Source organism: Sciurus vulgaris (genome assembly GCF_902686455.1).
Source record: "Sciurus vulgaris genome assembly, chromosome: 7".
Classification (NCBI taxonomy): domain Eukaryota; kingdom Metazoa; phylum Chordata; class Mammalia; order Rodentia; family Sciuridae; genus Sciurus; species Sciurus vulgaris.
This window is the reverse complement of record NC_136467.1, coordinates 122,581,059-122,601,738: the sequence shown is the minus strand read 5'-3', so window position 1 is coordinate 122,601,738 and position 20,680 is coordinate 122,581,059. Positions and strand designations below refer to the sequence as shown.

At 39.6% G+C, this 20,680-nt stretch overlaps 1 protein-coding gene and 1 pseudogene across 3 annotated transcripts in view; one reads left to right on the top strand and one right to left on the bottom strand.

Moving 5' to 3' along the window:
- LOC306665762 overlaps positions 1 to 20,680 on the top strand; it is a 202,735-nt pseudogene that overhangs the window by 120,314 nt on the left and 61,741 nt on the right. The window lies entirely within an intron of this gene.
- ILRUN (inflammation and lipid regulator with UBA-like and NBR1-like domains) overlaps positions 1 to 20,680 on the bottom strand; it is a 78,465-nt gene that overhangs the window by 11,503 nt on the left and 46,282 nt on the right. The window contains exon 4 of one of the 2 annotated variants that reach the window (XM_079147256.1): positions 7,028 to 7,356. In XM_079147256.1, coding sequence (XP_079003382.1) covers positions 7,028 to 7,356 — 329 coding nt within the window. The remainder of the gene's footprint in view (positions 1 to 7,027; positions 7,357 to 20,680) is intronic. The other variant, XM_079147257.1, reaches the window with a different exon arrangement.

Here is a 20,680-nt window from a genome sequence, read left to right as displayed (position 1 = left end):
CAACCCCTGATCCCTCCCCACCTCCACCACAGCCTGACTCTCTTCACTGGAGGCAACACGCCCTTCTTACTACTCAGGCCACACAAACGCTGGTGTCATTCTCTTCTCTCTCTCACATCTCCTTTCAACTTACTTGCAAATCTTGTTAGCTCCAGATACACAACAGATTCAGACAGGGACCACTTCTACTTCTGCTGCCACCACACTGGCCTCATGCTCTCTGCCTGGACAGCTGCATCAACTTTCCATCTGTCCCTGCCTCTCACCTTGCCCTGTATTTGTCAATCAGGGGCCAGAGCAATCCTTTCACAGAGCTGTCAGGCCAGATCACTCCTCTGCTCAAAACCCTTTAATGACTCCCTTTCTCGCTCAAAGCAAAAGCCCACAGCTCTTTAAGGATCCTGAGAGTCCTCTAGGATTTGGTTTCTGTGCTCTGGCTTACTTCCTCCTCTCCCTCTCACCACTCTCCTCCAGGCTTTAGCCATCTTGTCATTCCCTAAACACGCCAGCCAGGCACCAGCACAGCCACCTTGGGGCTTTTACTAGTTGCCTCTTGGCCTAAAATATTCTTTCGCCAGACAGCTTTTGTGGGGGCGGTGGGACAGACGACTGTAAAGGAACTGTGGACCAACCTCTAAGTACGATTAACTCTCAAATCCTCGGTATGCAGCTGGGTATAACGATGCACGCTTGTAATCTCAGTCACTCGGGGAGTTGAGGCAGGAGGATCACCAAGTTTGAGGTCAGCCTCAACAACTTAGCTTTGGCTTCAGACCTTGCCTCAAAATTTTAAAAAAGTAAAAAGGGTTGGGGGCTGGGGATGTGGCTCAGTGGTTAAGCCCCCCTCAGGTTCAATTCCCAAAACAAAGAGACAAAATACTCAGTATGTTCAAGGGGAAATTTTAAGTTTGCTCCAGAAAAACAAAACCACTGAGACTGTTATTGTTTTGCCACCACCAAGGGATAGGCAGTTTTTAATAACTTTAAGAGCTATAGCTATCACAAGAGTGACTTAGAGGAAATTTCAATGCCAACAAAATCTAAACCCATGTGGCTTGGTTACTGAAGTTTCTAGGGAATCATTCCTTTCCTAGAGGATAGAAAGAAAATAGTAGCTTGTGGGAAGAACGGGCTTAGTAATGGAGAAGTCACACAATATTTGGTATCTGCCTTGATCCTCATTTGAAATGCAGCCATACATGACAGAAAGCCCAAGCTGTTAGCTAATTAAATGTGCACTTGAGCACTGGAACTGGAACGCGATAGAGTGCAGAGTTAAAAGCGCAGAGCAGGCTCAGGAGTGAAGACAACTGCTTCTGCTCACATCCTGGCCTCCCCACTTTCTAGTTGCATGACCTTGAGCAAGTCATTGAACCTATATATGCTTCAAGGTTCAGTAACTGTAAAGGAGGAGTGATGACGGTACCCACAGTCACAGCACTATTGGTGGGGACTAAATGAATAATGAATATCAAGCACTGAGGCTGATGCCTCTGGGAGCTGAGAAGCAGAAAGGTGACTGGTGTTTATTATCACCAGTTTTGTAAAACTACTTGGATGCTTAAACTAGGCACGTTGATCATTTTTTAACAACAAATTTAAAAAGTCTTCAGCACAGTGCCTGGCACAGTGTAAGTGCTCAATAAATGGCAGTTTTACAGGTTTGGCTACTGCATTTTCATTGGCTTGGGAATCTTGGGAATGTTTTTTGCTACCTGTTCTTTGCCAGAGGACAATATAAGCTGAACAAAATATCAAGAGACACAAGTTGTCCTTACAGCTTCTCTATGAACCACCTTTAAACTTTTCATGGAAAGGATCTGCACGTGAGATGGAGAAGACTCAGGTTTCACGGCAGTGGGCGCCCTCTAGCATCTATTAGTCCAGCTAAAAACACCATCACCAGGCTTCTGATCAAACTCAGTGCCTGGAAACTAAGCAAATGTTAGATTTAATTTCACTAAGTCACCCCAAAGTCAACCATTCTTATTATGTTAAACTTACAGGCCACTTCAAAGTAGATATTAGACCACGAGCCATACATCTTCAGGCTCAAACAGTGAAAGACGACCTTTTCCAAATCTCCTCTAGTACTCCCTAGAACGATTTGTAAACCCTCATGCGGGTGAAAAGAAAATAACTCCTCTGTGCCCTAATCAACACAGCCACAGGGTAAAAAGATGACTCCTGATGTAATAAAAGCAGACTGACTCCTGCTTTAGCTCCGAGGGGAGAGGGTGAGGGAATGTGGGCAGGCAGGGCAGATGGCACTCAGCAGCTCTGATGCTAAGGAGCTGAAGGAGTCGGGATCAACTTCCCACAAAGATAATAACATGTTTCTCTAGAAACAGCGCTTGGCGGAGGTAATAACAGTGGCTCAGACTGTAATCCAGTTTAAAGTAGAAGTATAAGACATATACCAGCCCAAAACATGTTTTTTCTAAAGTAGGGTCAAACACAAAATAATAGCCATAGTCCAAGTAACAAAATAAATGAATTTGGGATCCTCTCCAGCTCCCCAGTGTAAAATCTTACTCCTTTAGAGAAAGAAAGCAAAGCATTTGGCTGCTGTGAAGAACAGCCCCATGGGTTTTGCAGCACACCTTTACTTTCAGCTGTCCTAAATCAGACCATTTGGTGTCTTGCTGCTCTGCAAGTCTTTCTCAGAAAACATTTAGAGCTGGGTGCAGGTGGCACATACCTGTAATTTCAGCTACTCAGGCAAGAGGATAGCAAGGTCAAGTTCACCCTTGGCAACTGAGGGACACCCTGTCTCAAAATTACAAAAATAAAAATAAAAAGGGGGCTGGGGAGATAGCTCAGTTGGTAGAGTGCTTGCCTTGTAAGCACAAGGCCCTGGGTTTGATCCCTAGCACCGCAAGAAATAAAATAAAAAGGGCTGGGGATGTAGCTCAGTGGTAAAGTGCCCCTTAGTTTCGTTCTGCAGTGCCACAAAAAGAAACATTTAGATATTTTAAAAATCACTGGCTTAAAAGAAAAAAGGCATTTCTAATTTTATTAGGCCTTTCCCCCCTTCTTCCACCCCTCTGTAAATTGTTTTACAATACTCTCACATTGTCCAAACAGAAGCTACTCTGGCCCCAAAGATGAGTCAGGGTGTTAGAATTCACTGTGAGCCAACCTTTGAGCCAGCAGAGTGAGCACCTTTGCTGTTGTGATTATTGGTCCTCAGAGGTCACATTCAAATTGTTAATTAAAACAGTTCCTAACCTTCATCAATGTTTGATCTCATTGTTTATCTGAGATAAGTCAGCCACAATTCAACTGAGAATGAAAATAGTAAATTTCTAACAAAACTAAAGAACTGAATTTATACATCTTCGGAGCAGGTCAGCATACTCTTACTTTGCTGACTCGCTGACAGCTCTCACGGGGAGGGGCCAGGGCCTCTGGACTGCCAGGCACAGTTGCGCAGCGGTTCCACCCTGAGCATCCCCCTCAGAGATGAAGCACTGAGTCGAGAGAGCTTATGATTACTCAAGGGCAGCTGGGGAAAGACTCTGGGGAGTTCAGTTCCTGACTTCCTGATACTGACAGACAGGCCACTCTGTCAACATACTCATCCAATCCTCAAAGAGCAGGTCCCTCAAGCAATTCTTTTCATCCTACCAACCTTAGCAAATTAAAAACTATGGAGGTAGCAGGAAACTACCTGCCTACTAAAAACTGTGGTCATGGGCTTCAAGAGTATCATGTTCTTTCCCAGCCTTGATGGAAGGCAGGTGATTTCTGTAGTGTAAATCAAATCTATTGCCAACTCAGTGATCCCTGACATCCCTCCTCCTCATTCAATGAAGTGGCACCTAGGGTAAACTGAAAACACTTTCCACCACCAAAGCCCAGGGTCCCTTTCTTCTTTTCTACTCATTCATAAATGAAAGGGTGCAATTTATTATACCACCACCCGAGAGTTAAAGCTATTTTATCATTATTGAGGAAAAGCCATTACTACTTTAAACACCCAGCAAACAGGAGCTCTGCGAAGAAAGATGCCACAGACAATGCTCAATTTACTATAGAGTTACTTATCTTATTCTGATTCTGCTTCTTTCCTGCCTTGATGATACTAGTCAACTCAGTTCATGCTGGCCCTCAACACAGCTTCCAGTGCAACGAGAGATCTAGGGCAAGCCCAAGTGCACCTACCAGGAAATACCTTGTAGTAATGTGGTACCTTGATTACAATCCCAGCTATGCCTTGCAGAGATTTTGTTTCCTCATCTAAAAATGAGATGATACATGTAAGGCACAAAGAGGCATGTCTAGTACTTAACTGTTAAAAACCAACTCCAGTATATACCTGATCTCATCACTTTGTCAAGTATACACTTCAGAACCCAAGCATGCTAGCTTGTAAACCTAACCATGTATTTGCAAGTCAAATGTAAATATTTAGGATTATCTCATTTTTAAATCTCACCTTTAGCAAAACTTTATGACAGATGTCCACTTGTATCCATTTAAATAAAATACTAATGTTTTTAAAAGCTCTACATAATTATTTTATTCACTACTCCTCAAAGGGACAACTCCATCCCCCTACACTGGGGATTCCACCCAAGCAAGTGCTCTACCATGGAGCTACATCCCCAACTCTTTTTATTTTTATTTTGAGACAGGGTCTTGCTAAGTTGCCCAGGCTGGCCTCCAACTTGCAGTCCTTCTGCCTCGGTCTCTTGAGTATCTGGAATTACAGGCATGTGTTGTTATATCTATCGCCTATACTCTCATCCACAGGTTCCTTACTTATTCTGCCCTCAGCACTTACAATGTTCTCCATACCACTGTCCCTGCTGTCTGTCCATCTTTCAAAATCTCACCTCACCTTTGAAAAGCCCTTTTCTTCAACTACACCTCCACTTCATCTGCTTCTCTTACTGCACACCCCCACCATTTTCTTGGCAAACAAATTACATGTTCTCTACTAACCAAACTCATACTTCATCTTGGCTGAATTGTTGTGGCTCTGCATGTTTCATCTCCCTTGCTGTACTGAAAGCTCCTAGTGGACGGGATTACAGTGCACAGATGTGTTAATGCTTAATGACTCTCTATACACTAATGACATTCTTAAGGAGTCCTAAAATGTGGAGATGACTCAATTTTAGTCAGAAATACTTTCATAAAACTTTGCCTCATATAAATACTTTTGAAATAAGATCCTGTACAGATTAAAAAAGAGTGGGGGGAGACCCCAAATACTGACATTTTCAATGCATTCTAGTCAATAGTCTTCTTGGATACTGTCTCTAACAGGAAGCAACCTCTAAATGATATACGAGTCCATGAAAACATACCAAGAGCTCATCAATCTCAAGAAATACCTCTCGTCACAGTCCAGTCTTTCCAAAGGAAGCAGTTAGCTGGTGAGGCCTTAATTAAGGCTGGCCGGAAAGACCAAACCATCACAACCTCTGGATGATCATCATGAAGGAGTTGAACAAAAAGCATCAGTCCCCAAAGGAGAGGACACCTACTACATTCACAGTGCAGGAGATGAGTGCAGTGCCCTGGCCAGGAAGGCTAGCCCCCTCCTGAGACTACAGTGTGGCCCAGCAAGACAGCTCACAGTTGGGTAAAGGGCTTCCAGTCCAGAGAGCAGTGAAAGGCCTGATTTTGCTTCTTTCAGCTTTCATCTTCCCATTAAACTCAGTTGCCTCAGGTTTCTGTTCTAACAAGGCATGCTTAGCCTAGGGCTGTTCATTCACCCTCAGAACAGGCACAGATTCTGGAGGGTTAAATTTAAGAAAGAAAAATTTAAGGACTCTGGAGAATTAGAAGCTTAGAAGAAAATCTTTTATTAATTAGATTAAGATATGAAGTCCTTCCTCAATACAATGCTGTCTTGCCAACTTGCTTCTCTTATATCCTGTACAACTAACACGACTGCACAAAATCCTCTATAATAATCAACTACTCAATCAACATATCAATTCGTTCTGTTACTATTTAAAGTTCCTCTTATTAGACCATGTGAAGAAAGAGGACTTATATCACCAGGTTTCCTAAGTTGTCTCTTGATCTAGACCATATATAAACCAGAAGTCAGAAAAATACCATTTAACATTTAACTTGTCCCCAAATAAACAATTTTATTTAAAAAATTGAGGATGAATGCCAACATGAAGCAAAAACGGACTTCAATTTGTGTGACTGTACAGGTAGGGTGCAGGGCTTAAATGGACAGCATTATCCATCAGAGAAGAACGCAAGGAAAGTCTCCCAATACACCGCCATGTCAACACCTACCACCATGAACTCTCCGCACCAGGATCAACCAACCCAAACCAACACAGGAGCCATCACCACCTTAGGAGAGCATGGGAGGGAAACAGATCAAGAACTGAAATAGCTGCAAGGTGTCTCACAACTATCAGTATTTAAAACTACTATTAACAATTCTCTCACTTATTTCCTGCATTTGGAAAGTCAAAATATCACTTGAGCCACTCTGGGTTGTGGTTGAGGAAGTCAATGGGCCATGACAGACTGAAGCAACATCAACAAAATATGCAAACAGGGTAAATAAAGTGACAGCCTGACAACAATATTTAGGATGAAATAATTGAGTTTGTCTTTCTACTTGTGGGGGAGCACCCCAAACAATTAGGAACAAACTCCAAATGTGTGTTGTGCTCTAAGCTTAGTATACATTCACACTAGAAGCAAGGCCGGTGATATTTTGACATTTGTTCTTTTTTTTAAATGCTAAAGGTTAAAAAAAAAAAAAAAAAAAAAGAAGAAGTCGGTCTTTCAACACTCAAACCAGAACAGAGAGATGGGAGTAAATTATAAATGTGGATGCAGCAACATCCACAGGACATGGGGTGGGGGGAGGGGAGAAGGGGTAGGTGTCTGTATTGTTGGTGTTGGCAGGAGAGGTGAGCAGTCTTAAAGAGCCACCTCCACTGAGTGGCAGTCCAGGATTCTAGGTTTGCCAAGAAGGGGTATCACGAATCCCAAGGCCCACCACCTATCCCTTCTCCTCTTCTCCGAGGGCACCTACCTTACTGTAAGTCACTACTGATAAGTTGTTTGCGTGACTGCTGGGGGACAGATTTACAGAGTTCTGTGAGAGTCTATTCTGATCTTGCTCGGTTTGGTCAGGAGCAGGAGCCCATGTGTTTTTGCTGATCGAGTCGAACCCGGAACCCCCAGGGTCTTTTAAGTTGTTTTCATCTGATTGTCGGTTCTTTTGGGGAGAGGCAAACGGGTTGAAGTTTCCTTCTACCTTGCGATGAGGCTGTGTGTTGAACTCCGTTTCAAAAGATGACAGCTGCTGCGTTACTCCTAACAGTCCACCCACCTCCACACTGAGAATCACCCAGATGACATCTGAAATGAAAAGGAAACTCATATCAATGCCAGGCATACCTCTGAGACCCAAGGCAGCCATTACCAAGACCCCCAAACATCATCCAAACCACAGAAGAAATCATCATCTATATGCTAGTTTTAAAAGCTTGCTGACAAAGTTGTCAAGAGCATCTGAATTGCATGCATTTCTGTTTTTTTGTAATGTTAAGTACAAACTCTGGTACGGTTGTGTGGTGAGACCCATAAAACTCTTATCTGTAAAAAGCTTGATTCTGATTGCACAACTATTTTTGGAATTCACTACTACAGAGAACAATGATCGACAGAAACGTAAAAGCTATTGTTCCTAGAATCAACAGCTTTTCGTAGGTTTAGCTTTATTTTGTACATTTTCAACTCAGAAAATTCAGGGAAGTCAAAATTCTTAAGTCAAAACAACTTATAATGACTAAAACTGCAACTTATTAACCCCTCTCTCTCTTTTTAGGCCAATTTAGAGTGACTGTATATTGTCCAATTGTCCAAACTAGGACAACTGAGAGTGAAAGGGGGAACTATTAATAATCACACCAGTAAGAGTTGTATAAACCAGCAATAACCTAGCCAAACTGGGACACAGTGTGACTCTGGCCATTTTCTCAATCCATGTGATCAAAATACACCAAAAATTTGGTATGCCTCAGACTTTCTAAAGTAATCCAATTCATCACCAACTTTGCTTTTGTGTAACAAGGAAAAAACCTATCTGTACTGAAACAGTAAGATTTTTAAAAACATTATCATAGGACGTTAGGTCAGAATTCAGTTTCTGATTTTCTCAACTGCTGAAGCTAATACTTCCAATTGAAAAATACAGAAAGTAGCTATTTTCCTTTGATATTCAGCACCTGACTTTCAGAACACTGGCCTCTACATTCCTGCTGGACCCTTTTTAAAAAGTAAGCTACTGAAAGGCCAGGAAACTTTTTAGTCGTTGAACCTTGCTGAAAACAACTGTGAAAAACTATATAGGCTCCCAAATAGACACCGAAAGGGTGATAGGAAAAGGCAAATATGTTTTGTCAGCTTCCTAAAAATACAGTAATATGTAGGTCTAGAACACACACACTAAAAAGGACAGTGATGAGAATTTAAGGAATACCCTCTTAGGTTTATCCTCAATTTTTAATCTGGGTTCTGTTCCAGAAGCAAGAGATCTCAGGATGTTATACAGCCATAAATACTTAAGTCTGGTGATTTGGTACCTGTATTGAGAAATGTTTGTACCAACTTCAAGAAGCCAGACCCTAGTAAATGGAGATGCAGTGACATCTGCTGTTCACTTCTGGAATTAGCAACTCTTCAACTCAGAAGGGGAAGCTGAAACCACCAGAAGCACCAGCATGACTCAGACATGGTCACTCATTCTAGACACACTTAACATTAAAGAAAATGTAAATCCTCACACAAACTAGTACCGTGTTAAAACTCTACTGATCTAGCATTGTACATGCAGCATGCTACTTCACTTACAGATCTGGGGCAGTGCCAAGAATGGTGGGTCAGAGGCCTTATGTTCAAGATTCAGAGTTAATCTCAAGAACCTACATGATGAAGGCCTAAAGAACTATGTGAAGGCAGGCAGCCTGAGGGAGAGTCGCTCCATGCTCTCTCATTCTACACTTCTAGTTAGAGGTATCATATTCTACTGCTCACTTTTCCCAACTTCTCGTCTTCTATTCATCTATTTAAAAAACCTTTTCTGAGTCTGTAAGTTCAACATATTCTGGACAGGTCATATGCTTCATTCTCTTAGCTCAAGGAACTAAATGCTTATGAGAATAGACAGTCTTCTGAAAGCCATGATCACTGAAGTCTCCTTCCCCTGGCTTAGAGAACTAAAGCTTCTTTAACTCACTGGGTCTTATTACACTTAAGCCACCTCTTTGTCTTGGCCAGTGCACTGATTCTACATAGTAGCTGTGAAAGGAAGTTCATTTGAGAAGCCACTGATTTATAAACACCAATTCTGATCCTCTAAAGTTATCACCATCATGGGTCATCATCAACAGGAAAATATGCCTTGTATGTCGTACAATCTCAGCCACGTCAGTACCACACTTCTGGAGTATATACACTCCAGAGTGTATTCACCTCCTGCATAGGATATGTATTATTTTTAATCAAACAAATAAAAAGGTAAAGATGGCCCGAAATCTTGTTTTAGAGGCTGGCCATTCTCAATTTCTGCCTGAATGCCTTGATTACGAAGATAAGAACTGCTAGTCAGACACTTTACTAAACCACAGGCTTTTAAAAAGGAATCAACTAATGTAACTGCTTCAGTTTCTGGAGAAAGAATCTGAGGTCAACTGGTAAAAGAGATGAGCCCAGGGTCAGACTTCAATCTAGAAGCAGACCAAGACCTCCCAGCTCTTAGAATGACTCTAAAAACACATACTTGTTTGTCCACAATAGGAACTTTGGAGCCCAAGTATCAAGGGAACTATATAGCTACTTACTACTTCCCAGGTCTTAGTATCTTTACTCACAGACATATGACATAAGCCGCCAAGAAACAGTCATCAAGAATACAAATAATAAAGAATGTGAAGAAAAAGGAACACTTTTACACTGTTGGTTGCAATGTAAATTAGTACAACCACTATGGAAATCAGTATGGAGGTTCCTCAAAAGAGTAGAAACAGAGCTAACTACCATATAACCCAGGTATACCACTCCTCGGTATTTATCCTAAAGAATTAAAGTCATCATAATATAGTGATACAGGCATATCCATGTTTATAGCAGCCCAATTCACCAGAGCAAACTATGGAACAAGTCTATGAGCAGACATCTGAAATTATGAAATTATGTCATTTGCAGGAAAATGGATGGAACTAGAGACCATTATGTTAAGCAAAATAAGCCAAACTCAGAAGGTAAAGGGTCATGTTTTCTCTCATATGTGGAAGCTAGAGTGGAAAAAGGAAAAGAAAGGGGGAGGGTGGAGATCTCATGAAAAATCAAAGGGAAACCAGTAGAGGAAAGGGAACAAGATGGAAGGACAGGGAGGGAGGGGGGAGTGCTGAGGAGTGGTACTGACCAAATTATATTGTTAAACTGTGTGCATGTACAGATATGTAAAAACAAATCCCATCATTATGTTCAACTGCAATGCACAGTAAAAAATGTGGAAAGAGGAAGAAAAGAAAAAATAAGCCAAAAAGACATCCTAGAAAAGCAGTCAAGAAGGTAGAAATAAGTACCAAGTGAACAATCAGAACTTAGTAAGCAAATGGAGAAACAAGATTTTAAAATGTCTAGACTTCGGGTATTTTATTACAAACACCTGAGCCAGAACTCTGCAGACAGGAGGGTCTGTGAATATTAAACCATTTAATTCATCCGTTTTATAGATGACAAACATTATTATTAAAGTATAAACTTCCTTCCATAGAAACATAAAAAATTACTAAAGAAAGAACATACCCTTTTTATTTCTTAAGCTTAGACTATCTGAAGTGTAGAGTAAAAGGAAAATGTTTTACCTAGAGCTCCCATCCCATCTTTTTTTTTTTTTTTGTACAGGGGATTGAACTCAGGGGCACTAAACCATTGAGCCACATCTCCAGCCCTTTTTATATTTTATTTAGAGACAGGGTCTTGCTACCCCATCCATCTCTCTCTCTCTCTCTCTCTCTCTCTCTCTCTCTCTCTCTCTATATATATATATATATATATATATATTTTTTTTTTTTTTTTTTTTTTTTTTTTTTAAAGAAAGAGGGTCTCACTGAGTTGCTTAAGGTTGCTGAGGCTGGCTTTGAACTTGAAAAATATCCTGCCTCAGGCTCCCAAGCTGCTGGGATTAGAGGTGTGTACCACCTCATCCAGCTCCATGTCCATAATCAAAACAAATCACATTGATCTACAGAGACATCTCAGATTATAGTAAGAATGTTTTTTAAAATCTGGACGTATCTAAAATTAGACAATAACACACTGGTTAAATCATATCATAATTAAATCATATCATAATAACTTGCCTAGTAAAATAAAATTGTTAAAAATCAGTGCAATATCCCCACAACTGGTAAATGTGTTTCTGTTGACAATATGGACCAACAATTCTGAAAACGCTACACATGTACACTGGGGTTGAACAAAAAAGTAAATGGGTGGAAGATGGGGGAGCAGTTTCTCACTGTTGAAGGGTATGGCAGATGAGCCAAATGGAAGGCTTTCTAAAATGAACTCTGTGGCCAGGGGCACATACCTTTAATCCTAGGCAACTGGGGAAGTTGAGGCAGGAGAATTTCAAGTTCAAAGCCAGCCTCAGCAAAATTAGTGAGACCCTATCTCAAAATAAAAAGGGTTCAGGATGTGGAATCAGTGATTAAGCACCCCTGGGATAAATCCCCAGAATCAAAAAAATAAATAAATAAAAACAAAGAACTCTACAGTATTGCATTAAAGTCAGATACATCTATATAAATTCATGGTTAGCTTAACATATGTAGAGAAATAGAAATGCACAACCAATTATCAATATATCCATGATATACAAAGGTAAGTATGTATACATATACTACTTAGCTCTGTTGGCTAACAGGACTGATGAGTAGCAACATCCCTGTAGCAACAATCTTATTCAGTGCCCAGATTTTGGTTTCTAAAACCATTCTCCAATTAAAAACAAGACCTCCTTGGAAGGCCTGGGGATGGAGCTCAATGTTGTAAAGCATTTGCCTAGCATGTGCGAGGCCCTGGACTCAAATTTCAACACTGCAAAAAAGAAAAGAAAAGAAAAACGGAGCTCCTTGGAGAAATGGCTGGTTCTAGGGCTAGGACATGGAAAACAAAATGAATATGAGAACAACACAACAATAAAAAAGGCAGGTCACAAGGACAAAGCCAACCTGAGAGCTCCCTCTGGCTAAAGCTGGAATAATTTGAGCAACAAATAAAGAACAGTATTATATTAAAACCCAAAATATAAAATAAATGGGTCCACAGTGATATGCATAAACAACTGAACATATGGGGAAGAGAGTTTCACATAGAACAATTACAAATAACAAGCAGATACTTCCCCTTCCAAGAAGTAGAGTTTAATTCTATACATCACTCACTCTCCTACTTGTAAGTGGACTAGACAGAGTGATGTCCTTCCAAAAAATTGAGCAGGAAAAGGAAAACTTTTTCTATCAAGAATCAAGAAAAATATGGAAGACTGAGAAACTGTCACAGGTCAGAGAAGATTGGGAGATATGGCAACTATGTATAATACAATACAATACGGTATCCCAAATTGGATTCTAGAACAGAAAGATGTCATTAGTAGAAAACCTGGTAAATCCAAGTAAAGTCTGGAGTTTAATTAATAGTTACATACTAATGTTGATGTTTTTGTTTTAGAAGTATACCAAAGTAACATAAAATGTTAACAATCAGAGAAACTGGGTATATGAGAACTCCGTATGACTTTTATAAATTTTCTGTAACTCTAAAACTATTCCAATATAAAGTCTTATACTAAGCTAACTATTTGTTGTCCTGAATATCAAAAGTTAAGAGTCAATGCTAAAGATGAGATCTGAAGATTAGGTATGTTTAACTTTAGCTAGAGGCTATAAACATGATAGCTAATTAAAAGCAAAAAAGACCTCCTTACTAAGATATGTAAACATTTTATGTGGATAATTTTAAATTAAGTTATAGCTGGGCATGGTGGCACACACTTGTAATCCCAGTGACTCAGGAGGATGGGGCAGAAGGATCACGAGTTCGAGACTAGACTTAGCAATTTAGCAAGGCCCTAAGCAACTTAGAGAGACTCTGTCTCAAAATGAAAAATAAGAAAGGGCTGTGGATGTGGCTTAATCCCTGGAACTTTAAAAAATAAAAATAAAAAATGGTCACAGTGATAAGAGCTTCAGCCTTTGATAAGACTGGACATTATCTTCTCCCCAAATTAACACCTTTGGTTTGGAATAACAACTAGTTTTAAATCAACAAAATTCTATCAGTCTGCTCTGTAGGTGGTCCAACTCCATCAAGATCGTGTAGGCTGTCAAACTCAAAAGACCAAAAGTTGCATGTTTTCTCCCATATATGAAAGCTAGAGAGGAAAAAGGAAAAGAAAAGTGGGCAGGGTGGAAGTCTAGTAAAAACTGAAGGGAGATCAGGAGAGGAGAGGAGAGGAACCAGAGGAAGGGAGGAGGAAGAGGAGGAGGAGGAAAGGGAAAATACTGGGGAATAATATTGGTCATTATATAGTTATACTGTGTGCATGTATAAGTATATAACAACAAATCCTACCAATATGCACATCTATAATGCACCAATAAAAAATATGGTTAAGAAAAGATCATGAAGGCTATATGTTAAAAACGGGCATTCCTCTATCTTCCAAGAACGAAAACAGGTTTCATATATAAAGTCTGAGTTTATAATAAGTATAAAATAGAAGAAAACAAAATGAATCTTCAATTCCTTTGTTATTCATTAGTTTCACTGAACCCAGCAGAGCAACAACTCCTGACTCTAAAAACTGGAAATTAAAGGTGAAGAATTAAGCATTTAGCAGGCCCTTTTTGTAGAAACTAAAACTCAAAAAAAAAAAAAAAAAAAAAAAAGAAACTAAAACTCAGTAAGTCACCATTGATGAACTGTCCCCACAAACTAATAGGTATGAAAGAAATCACACCTTTTGTATTCTCTAATTAAATGATCCTAGCAATACTCAACAATGGTTTAAACTAGTAAGCAAAAGGCTGGTATTGAGGCTGTTATCACCTGAACCCTCTGATTGACCTTAACATATCATTAAGAGCTAAATAATTTTGAATAGTCAAAACAGTTCTAAAAGAGAAGACAAAGCCAATCCTGTTTTCACAACTTACTACCAGGCTATAGTAATCAAAACAGTGTGGTATTGTCCAGAAACATAGATATATAGACCAATGGAACAGAACAGAAAGCCTTGAGACAAATCCACCTGTTCATAGTTCAAATGACTTAGACAAAGGTGCCAAGACCATTTAATGGCCAAATGACAGTCTTCAAAAAAAGATGCTGGGAAAGCTGGATACTCACATGCAAAAGAACAAAGTTGCACTCTTACCTCATACCATTTACAAAAATTAACTCAAAAAGAACCAAAACCTAATGTAAGAGCTAAAACTATAAAACTCTTAGGGGAAAAAAGGGGACAGGTGGCTTTGGCAATTATTTCTTTGGAATATGACGTCAGAAAGAAGTAAAATTTTATAGGGCTGGGGTCATGGCTCAGTGGTAGAGCACTTGCCTAGCACATGAGGCACTGGGTTTCATCCTCAGCACCACATGGAAATAAATAAAATAAAGGTATTGTGTCCATCTACAACCTCAAATTATAAAACATATTGGATATAAAAGCTAAAACTTCCATGTGGTCAAACAACACAATAGTGAAAAGGTGAACCATGAAATGGGGGGGGGGGGGGGGTGCAAAACATATATCTTATAGGGATAAATATCCATAATATAAAAAGAACTACAATCAACAACCACAAAAAATGCCTGATTTAAAAGTGGGCCAAGGACTTCAACAGATTCTTCTATAAGGATATACAAATGTGTAATAAGCACATGAAAAGATACTCAATATCAATAATCATCAGAGACATACAAATTAAAAGCATGATGAGATGCTACTTCTCACACATCAGGATGGCTAGGATCAAAATTAGAAAATACCAAATGTTGATGAGGATGTGGAGAACTGGAACCCTAATGCACTGCTGATGGGAATGTAAAATAGTCTAGGTGTCATGGAAAACAGTATGATTCTTCAAAAAATTGAGAACTGACATGATCTATCAACTCCACTCTAGGTATATATTCAGAAGAATGAAAGCAGAGTCTCAGTGAGGTATCTGTACACCCATGTTCATTGCAGCATTATTCACAATAGCCAAAAGATGGAAGCAACTCAACTGTCCACTGGAAGATGAATGGATAAATAAAATGTAGTATTTACATACGATGGAATATTACTCTGCCTTAAAAAGGAAATTCTAATATATGCTACAATATAAACAAACCTTGAAGACCTCATGGTAAGTGAAATAAGCCAGCCACAAAAAGATAAATGCTATATGATTCCACTTGCATGAGGTACCTAAAGTACCTCAAAATCATAGAAAGCAGAATGGTGGTTTCCAGAGGCTGAGGAGAGGAAGCATGGGAACTGATTACTAATGGGTAGCGTTTCAGTTTTGCAAGATTGAAGACTTCCGAGGTGTATGTTGGTGATGGCTGCACAACAACGTGAGTGCACTTAGCTCACTGAAATGCACACTTAAAGATGGTTAAGATGATGATAAACATACACTTCACAAAATCAATCAAAATAAACACACCTGAGTCCCAGTGACTTTGATAGTGCTGTAAAGGTCAATCAGTAATTTATTATGTGATAGAAGCAGAAATGGAAGTCAGAGTTTGTCTTGTTTTTTTTTTGTTCCAGGGACTGAACCCCAGAGGTGCCCGCCCCTCCACCGGGCCATATCCCAGCCCTTTTTATTTTGAGACAGTTTCACTAAATTGCTCAGGGCCTCATTAAGTTGCAGAGGCTGGCTTTGAACTTGTGATCCTCCTGCCTCAGCCTCCTGAGCCACTTCGATTACAGATGTGTGCCACTGCACCTGGCAGAAATTAGGTCTTTTTTTTTTTTTTTTTTTTTTTTTTTTTAAATTAGGGCTTTTTAATCCTAGTTTTAATGCTTATTACCTTTGACACCTTGTAGCACGCCCATTCAGGTGTAGCTCAGATTTTGTTTGTCTGTTTTGGTACTGGGGATTGAACTCAGAGGCATTCGCCACTGAGCCACATTCCTAGCCCTTTTTTTATTTTGAAATAGGGCCTCTCTAAATTGCTGAGACTGGCCTCCAACTTGCAATCCTCCTGCATCAGCCTCCCAAGTCACTAAGACTACAGGGGTATGCTACTGTGCCTGGTCCAGCTCAGTTTTGAGTGTCCCACCTATAGGGACAACTTTTCACCAACAGAAAAGACATAAATATTAACATCCCAATAATATAAACTTCTATGCCCCACTAATAAAGTATAATCAGAGTGCATGGTATCACAACTGCAGGAAAAAAATAGCATGAGGGCTGGGATTCTGGTACAGCACTTGCCAAGTACAGATGAGACACTGGGTTCCATCCTCAGCACAACATTAAAAAAAAAAAATCGATAAAATTGTTATTTTAAAAATAGCATGAGGGCTGGGGAGATAGCTCAGCTGGTAGAGTGTTTGCCTCGCAAGCACAAGGCCCTGAGTTCAATCCCCAGTACCAAAAAAAAAAAAAAAAAAAAAAAAAAAAAAAGCATGAAACTACACTTATCAACATACCTAACTTAAAATTCAAAGTACGATTATGTTTAAGGATAATGCAAAGAACCAAAATTATGGCTACAGTAAGTACATTAAGAGCCAGTTGTATGCAACACATTAAAACTGCATTTTAACAATCATTCTGAAAAGCACTTAAATATAAAATTGGATAAAAGGCTTAACATTTAAATATTGCTCATTTTATATTTACTCCTTCACCTCTTCTGCAGAATTTCTCAACCATAGTGACTGAAGCACATTTGGTATGTCTTGATATCTGTAGTATTTTCATCAAAAAGCAATTCAAAATAAAATATTCAAACAAGTACTCCAAGTTAAGTAATTCAACAACCAGAAAGTCAACTACTGGACTCACCAACCAATTTACCTAATTCAATCTTAAATGTCCATTTAAAAAAGTATCCAAAATCTTCCTCTCGTCCATGTCTTTCTAAGGTAATAACTTAACTTTACAGGGCTAGTGTGTTTGTCTTGAGTACTTAAGAGCAAAATAGTAAGATACCACCACTACTTGCCTTTTTCAAGAAATTCACACACTACTATGGACAAAAAGTATAAAACAGCATTGCTGATGGTAACTAGTTACCCTGGTGGAAGGCTTTTTCTTCCTAGAGATCTCAGGTGATACAGTGTGTAAACTGTGCCCTCCCTACACTCTCCTTCTGAAAGGGAATGTGTAGTTTCTGGCTTCAAGGAAATTGTTCCCAGTCAATGACCTAGCTAGACCAATGCAAGAACCAGCAGAATAAAATAGTAGCTTTTTTTTTTCCATGTTGCTGGAATATGAACCAAGGACCCTGTGCATGTGAAGCAAGCACTGTACCAACTGAGCTATGTCCCCAGCCCCCAAATAGTAGCTTATTTTAATAGCATTTATTTTACTCCTTCCATATTATCTCCAGAGAAGTACATTTGCATCTCAGGAATCAAACTCACAGGCAGAAATCAAAGACAACAAAGCACAAGTTCCTAAATGGTTTTTTCTTCACTCTCCTCCTATCCTTTTTTTCTTCATTTCTTTGGTCTTATCGTTCTTTTCCTTTTTTTTTTTTTTTTTTTTTTTTTGGGGCGGGGGGCAGGGTCTGGAGTGGGCAGAGATTGAACCCAGGGACACCTGAACCACTGAGCTACATCCCCAGCCCTTTTTGAGACAGGTCTAAGTTGCTGAGGCTGGCTTTGAACTCACATCCTCCTGCCTCAGCTCCCAAATTGCTGGGATTACAGGCATGTGATACCAAGTCAGCATCTTTGGTCTTGTCATTTTTCCAAGTACCTCATATAGGCCAAATGTTTTCCTGGTTCAAATATTCTTCAAATGTTTCTTAATGCTCATCATTTTTCTTACTGATAAGCATTTTTAAATATAATTCATATCTTTAGAGCAGTTTAAGTTGGTAGTAAAATAAAGAGGAGCATGCAGATATTTCCTGTATATTCCCTTTCTTCATTTATGTACAACTTCCACCCCCACTACTGACATGTCACACTACACTGGTACATTTGTCAAAAGTGATGAACCAACACTAAAAGGTCTAGAGTTTTGCATTAGGAATCACACTTGGCAGTGTATATTCTGTGAGTGTTGACAAATGTCCAATGACATCTCTCCACCGTTATTATCATTTAGTAAAAATTCTCTGTACTCTGCCTATTCATTCCTCCCTACTCCTAACCCTAGCAACCACTAAGGTTTCTACTATGTCCAGTTTTGTCTTTTCCAGAATGTTACTAAACCATACAACTTGCAGCCTTTTCAGAGAAGCTTCCTTCATTCAGTAATATACATTTAAGGTTCTTCTGTGTCTGTTCATGACTTACTGGCTCATTTCTTTTGAGCACTAAATAATATTCCACAGTCTAGATGTACCACAGTTTGTCCACTCACCTACTGATTAACGTCTTGGCTGCATTCGAGTTTTGTTAATTAAGACTAAAGCTGCTATGAACACCTACGGTCAAGGTTTTCGCGTGGACCTAAGTTCTATGGTGTGAGTAAACACAATGATGCACAATTGCTGAACCCTGTGGTAAGAATGTGTGTAGTTCTGTGAGGAACTGACAATCTAGCTTCCAAAGTGGCTGTACCATCTTGCATTTCCACCAGCAGTGAGTCCTTGCTGTTCCACATTCTCGCCAGCATTTGATGTTGTCAGTGTTCTGAATTTTGGCCATCCTAAAAGATACGTGGCAATCTTGTTGTTTTAATTTCCTGATAACATATGTGTATTTGCCACCTGTGTACATTCTTTAATGAGATTTCTGTTCAGGTATTTGGCCCATTTTTTAACTGGGCTTTCATGTTCTTATTGTTGAGTTTTTCTAGGTCAGTAACAATTCTTTATCACACGTCCTTTGTACATATTTTTCTCCTAGTCTGTGACTTATCTTCTAATTCCTTAGCAGTCCCTTTTGCAGAGAAAAGTTTTTGTGATGGGTATAAGGTCCAGGTCATTCACCTTTTTTCATGTGGATGTCCAGCTGTTCCAGCACCATCTATTGAACAAAAGATTGTATGTTCTCTAGTTTATTTTCTTTACTCCTTTATCAAGATCAGCTGACTGTATTTCTGTAGGTCTATTTCTAAGTCCTCCAATCTGTTCTTGCTTATCTATTTGTTTATTCTTTTGACAATACAAAACCGTCTTGATAACTGCAGCTTTATAAGTCACCTTGAAATCAAGCAATATTGGTCCTTTTCCTTTAGGGGGCTCTATCCTGCTTGGTCTTCTCTGAACTTCCTGGATCTGGCATTAATTTGGGGAAAATTCTAAGTTATTACTCCTTCACATATTGCTGCTGTTCCTCTTTTCCTTCTGACATTCCCATTGAGCACACGTTACCTTTTACAGTTGGGTCACAAGATTTGGATATTCTGTTCCAATTTTTTTGAAATCTTTTTGTTTTTCAGTTTTGAAATTTCTTTTCATATATATTCTCAAGCTCAGAGATTCTTTCCTCAGTTGTGTCCAGTCTACTTAGGAGCCCATAAAGGCATTCTTCATTTCTGTAGAGTTGTTGTTGTTTTATCATTAGTATTTCTTTTTCATTCATTCTTAGAATTTCCATCTCTGTTTACATTATCAATCTATCTTACATGTTCTTTTTCTATTGCTAAGGTAGCAGGCTATTTACAGTTTTTAAAAAATTCCTACTCTAATCATTCTGACATTTCTATCAAAATGACTGTTTCTAATGCTCTTCAATCTCTTCAAACTGTGTTTTATTGCCTTTTAGAATGTCTTGCTGAAAGGCAGACATGAAGTGCTGGGTTAAAAGGAAAGGCAGTAGCCTGGAGTGGTGTTACACACCTAAAATCCCAGCTACTCGGGAGGCCGAGGCAGGAGGATTGCAAGTTGAGGCCAGGCTGGTCAACTTAGTGAGACCTGGTCTCAATATCAAGTGGGAACAAGAGACACTAGGTAAAGTTCAGTGGTAAAGTGCCCCTGGGTTCAATCCTCAGTGAGGGTGGGGGGACAACTAGGCGGGGGTCTGCAGCAAAGAAGCCTTTGGTTATGAAATAGAGTAAGGTGTGAGGAGAAAGGTAACATTCTACAGTCCTACAATTAGGTCTCAGTCTTTGGTAAGTCTGTACTCCCGGACTATGAACTTCACCTATGTTGCTCAATTTCTTCCCCTTAAATGGGACAGATGGCAAAAAAAAAAAAAAAAAAAAAAAAAGGTCACAAGTGGGTATTTCCCTTTCCCCAGGTCAGTTAGGCTCCGGAGGACAGCTTCTCCTGAGGGCAAGCCTTGCTAAAAAGAACATAATGCTCTGGTGTCACCTTTTCCCTCCCTTTGCCAGGAGCATTAGAAAAATTTTCTCCAACATTCACTGTGAGAACCTGGAAGAACACCGAGACAAAATTCACAAAAGCTGGGTGGCCCTTGATGATTAGATTCACATGGGAGTTTTTCTCTCCCAGGTTTGTCTACGCTGAGCCTGCCACTGAAACT